At 55.1% G+C, this 3,890-nt stretch overlaps 1 protein-coding gene across 1 annotated transcript; it reads left to right on the forward strand.

The window, feature by feature from the left end:
* The first annotated feature begins 252 nt into the window (after positions 1-252).
* Positions 253-2,153, forward strand: FOXB2 (forkhead box B2). The gene has a single exon (XM_075932889.1). The coding sequence runs from the start codon at positions 810-812 to the stop codon at positions 1,791-1,793; it is 984 nt and encodes a 327-aa protein (XP_075789004.1). The 5' UTR covers positions 253-809; the 3' UTR covers positions 1,794-2,153.
* Positions 2,154-3,890: the final 1,737 nt, after the last annotated feature.

Below are 3,890 nucleotides of genomic sequence, written 5' to 3' on the forward strand. Positions count from 1 at the left end.
TCCACTTGCTTAAATGGATCAGGAGCTACCAGCTCTCCGTTTCAAATCGTGCCGGGGAGGGTGACCCTGGAGGCTGCTAGGTTTGGAGCGTGGCTGCACATGCTGGCCCCAGGAAGGCCAGGAAAGCGGCTGAGGGGCTTGCGGAGAGGGGAGGCTTGGCAGAGGGGAGGAGTGCGCCTTCCGGCTCGGGCTGCCTCCCCTCTCCGCGCTTTGAAAGCGCCTCTGGACCTCACAGGGCGCTTTCGAGCCTCCCAGAAGCGCCGCCTGCGCATCTGGCCCCACCTCGTCCCGCTGAGGACTTTGTGAGCCGCTGCGCGGCTTCTGGCCCCTTTCGCAGGAGTCGCTAAGTCCCTGAGCAACTGTCATGTGATGACTCGGGCGAGCTGCGGGGGTCTCCGCAGCTCCGGGATCGTTACAAAACCGCGCCGGAGAGCGCTTCGCAGCCAGAGCCGCGGCAGCCGCCTCTCCGCCGCCTCCTCCCCGCGCCGGCTGCGCCACCCCGCCGGCCGCCGCAGCTCGGCCAGACTTTGATGGGACGCGGCGCCACCCCCGCCGCTCACCCCTGCGCTGGGCAGCCGAGCTCTGCCGCGCCGAGAAAGGCCCGCGCCGCTCCCGCCGACAAAGGGAAACTTGGCGGCGGTGCGGGGCCCGGGGGCGCAGCCCGGCAGCGAGCGCCCGCCCCGGTCCCCTCGCGCGGGCTGCGGCGGGCAGGGCAGAGCGCACGGGAGACGGGCCGTCCGGCCGCGGGATGTAGCGGCGCCGCGGCGGGGGCGCGCTAGGCGGGGGGCGCGGGGCCCGGCGGGGCGGCCATGCCGCGGCCGGGGAAGAGCTCGTACAGCGACCAGAAGCCGCCCTACTCCTACATCTCGCTGACGGCCATGGCCATCCAGCACTCGGCCGAGAAGATGCTGCCGCTGAGCGACATCTACAAGTTCATCATGGAGCGCTTCCCCTACTACCGCGAGCACACGCAGCGCTGGCAGAACTCGCTGCGCCACAACCTCTCCTTCAACGACTGCTTCATCAAGATCCCGCGCCGGCCCGACCAGCCGGGCAAGGGCAGCTTCTGGGCGCTGCACCCGGACTGCGGCGACATGTTCGAGAACGGCAGCTTCCTGCGGCGCCGCAAGCGCTTCAAGGTGCCGCGCCCGGAGCCGCCGCTGCCCAAGGGCCCGGCGCACGCCCCGCACGTGGTGCACTACTTCCACCCGCAGCCCGCCGCCAAGGGGCAGGGCGGCCTGGGCGCCTCCGAGGCGGCCGTGGCTGCCGCCGCCGCCGCCGCTGCTGCTGCTGCGGCCGCCGGCGTGGGGCGGCTGCCCCAGTTCCAGCCCTACAGCCTGGGCGGGAGCAGCCCGTCGGCGGGCTTCAAGCACCCCTTCGCCATCGAGAACATCATCGGCCGAGATTACAAGGGCGTGATCCAGGCCGGCGGGCTGCCCTTGGCCTCCGTCATGCACCACCTCGGGTACCCGGTGTCCAGCCAGCTCGGCTCCGTGTGGCCGCACGTGGGCGTCATGGACTCCATGGCCGGCATGCCCGTGGCGCACGAGTACGGACCCTTCGGGATGCCCATGAAGGCTCTGTGCCCCCCGCCCGGCCAGACTCTGCCCGCGGTCCCCGTGCCCATCAAACCCACCCCGGCCATGCCACCCGGCTCTGCCCTGCCCGCTCTGACAGTCACCCCGTCGCAGCTCTGCCCTTCCTCTTCGCCAGCCTCTTCCTCCCTCCTGGAGCAGACTCCAGCCCCCTCCGAGGGCAAGAGCTCCTTGCCCTCTGTCCTAGTCCATTCCTAAAGGAGTCGGGCAGAGAGGGACACCTACCCGCGAAGGGTGTATCCTAGGGGCCAGGACTGGATCTGAGACATGGGCTCTTAAATGGTTTCATTAATATAACCCCTCTGGTGTCTGTGTTTATATATTGTACAATCAGATTTATTGAGAGCCAGGTTTCAGGTAAGAGCTTCTGTTGTTGTTAAATATTATCAAAGAAGGGGTGAAAAGGTGATGTGAAAAGGCCCTGTGGCTGCCCAAGTGTGCCCTGCTCCGTTTCTGAACAGAGGGAACGGCTGGGTGGGCAGCACACGGGAGCGGGGCTAAAATCCAGGTACATAAGAGCTCCTCACTCGGAGTGAAATCGGTTTCTCTTCAGCATTCTCTGTTTTAAGTGGAATCCTATTTCTGCAGCCGGGATATATGTATAAAAAATGCTCAGATTCAAGATGTGAATCTGGCCAATAGAAAGGATTCTCGAGTAGTTAGGGCAAAAGGGAATTATTTTTAGAAACATTGTATTTCCTGAGCAAGATGAAGAGTTGCATAAAATTGCCATTCAAGCCTGCGTTTCTCCGCTGGAGAGCGAGGCTGATCTTGCTCTGCAAGGGACACCAAAGCAATTACCGTTGACAAAGGCAAGCAACAAGGGATTAAAGTGGGAGGCTCTCGATTGCAAAAGTAAATTTTGCAAAACAATAGAGAAATGACGAGTAGAAATTTAAACTGCAGCTGCATTAACAACAAAGGGCTCCTTTAAATATAGGTAAGTAGCCATGACTCCTCTATATTCTTGTGTGCGGTGTTGTGGCAGAGTTTGTCACAGGATATCAGAGACACAAGGTGGGTGGGGCAATATATTTTACTGGACCAACTTCTGTCGGTGAAATAGACACGCTTTTGAGCTATTCTGGTCTTGACGACTTGAAGAAGAGCCCGGGATAGTTCGAAAGTTTGTTTCTTGACCAACAGAAGTTGACCAATAAAAAATAGAACCTCGCCTTTCTGCTGTATACTCTTTACATTTTACAGCGAATGAATATTTAACCGGAGGAGGGGGACATTTTTATAGAGGACTCTTTAATTAAACAAATGTGCGGAATGTAGCATTGCCTGTAAACTTGTACCATATCTCTCAGTTTTCTGTTTTCTTCTCAACATAAAAAATCCCCGCCGTTAAGCTTTTCACATCACCTTTTAACAACTCACAGATATAGCTGTTGTATGTGTGTTGCTCTGTGTGTATTGCAGCTGAATTTGAAAACTTAAGAACTGCTGAATGAGAAGTATAAAAACAGAATTAAAAAAATCACAGGAAAAGCACTTTACTTAAAAAAAAAACTTCCAACTGAAAAGAGGGAAGTTATGAAGCAAACCTTTCAAAAGTCACCTTTTGTTTCTTTGACTGATGAATCCCGATTGGTTTGTGAATGATTGTTACCGTTGTCTGTCTGCCCTGCTGTACAGTAGACCAATGTTTTATTAAAACCGAACTATTGATTTGCTTCTGCTGGCGCTGCTGTTTAGGAGTTTTCACTTGTTTTCGTCCCAGATGGGCACAGATTTCTGCTCATAATTCAGTTTTATGAATTAGGAATCTCCCAAACATACACAAATACACAAACATTTCTGGTGTTGTGTTCTGCTAAGCATAAAAGGAGGAGTGTTGTGAAAAGCAAAGTTGCTATTTCATAGAGACATTCTTCATCCACTTCTACTTGATCTGTTTCTTTCGCCTAGTTGGAAAGTTTGTTTAGAAGTTTCTACTTTTTTCTCAGCCTTAATCTCCAATATGGGTCTGCTCTTATACTTCCGCTAATGAAAGAACAAAAGTCTTGAAGTTGGTTTTCAATGACCAGAAATCCTGCTCCTTTGCTTCTCCACAGCGATGCTGTGAGAAGGGTGGGAAGACAGGAAAAAGAAAATGAAGCTGTGAAAGGAAAGACGGGGCCACTAGCTCCGATTCTGATTCCACTGAAGTCAGTTTGAACTAATGCCATTGATTTAAACGGATGCAGGGGTCGGATTCACGGGCTATACTTGTCTGACTAGATAAACTTGAAACCTTCCGACTCATTCGTTTCAAAATTTTCATCGAAGGGGTCTGCCGGGTTCCCAGAC

This window comes from Pelodiscus sinensis, chromosome 6 (assembly GCF_049634645.1).
Source record: "Pelodiscus sinensis isolate JC-2024 chromosome 6, ASM4963464v1, whole genome shotgun sequence".
In the NCBI taxonomy this organism is placed as follows: Eukaryota; Metazoa; Chordata; order Testudines; family Trionychidae; genus Pelodiscus; species Pelodiscus sinensis.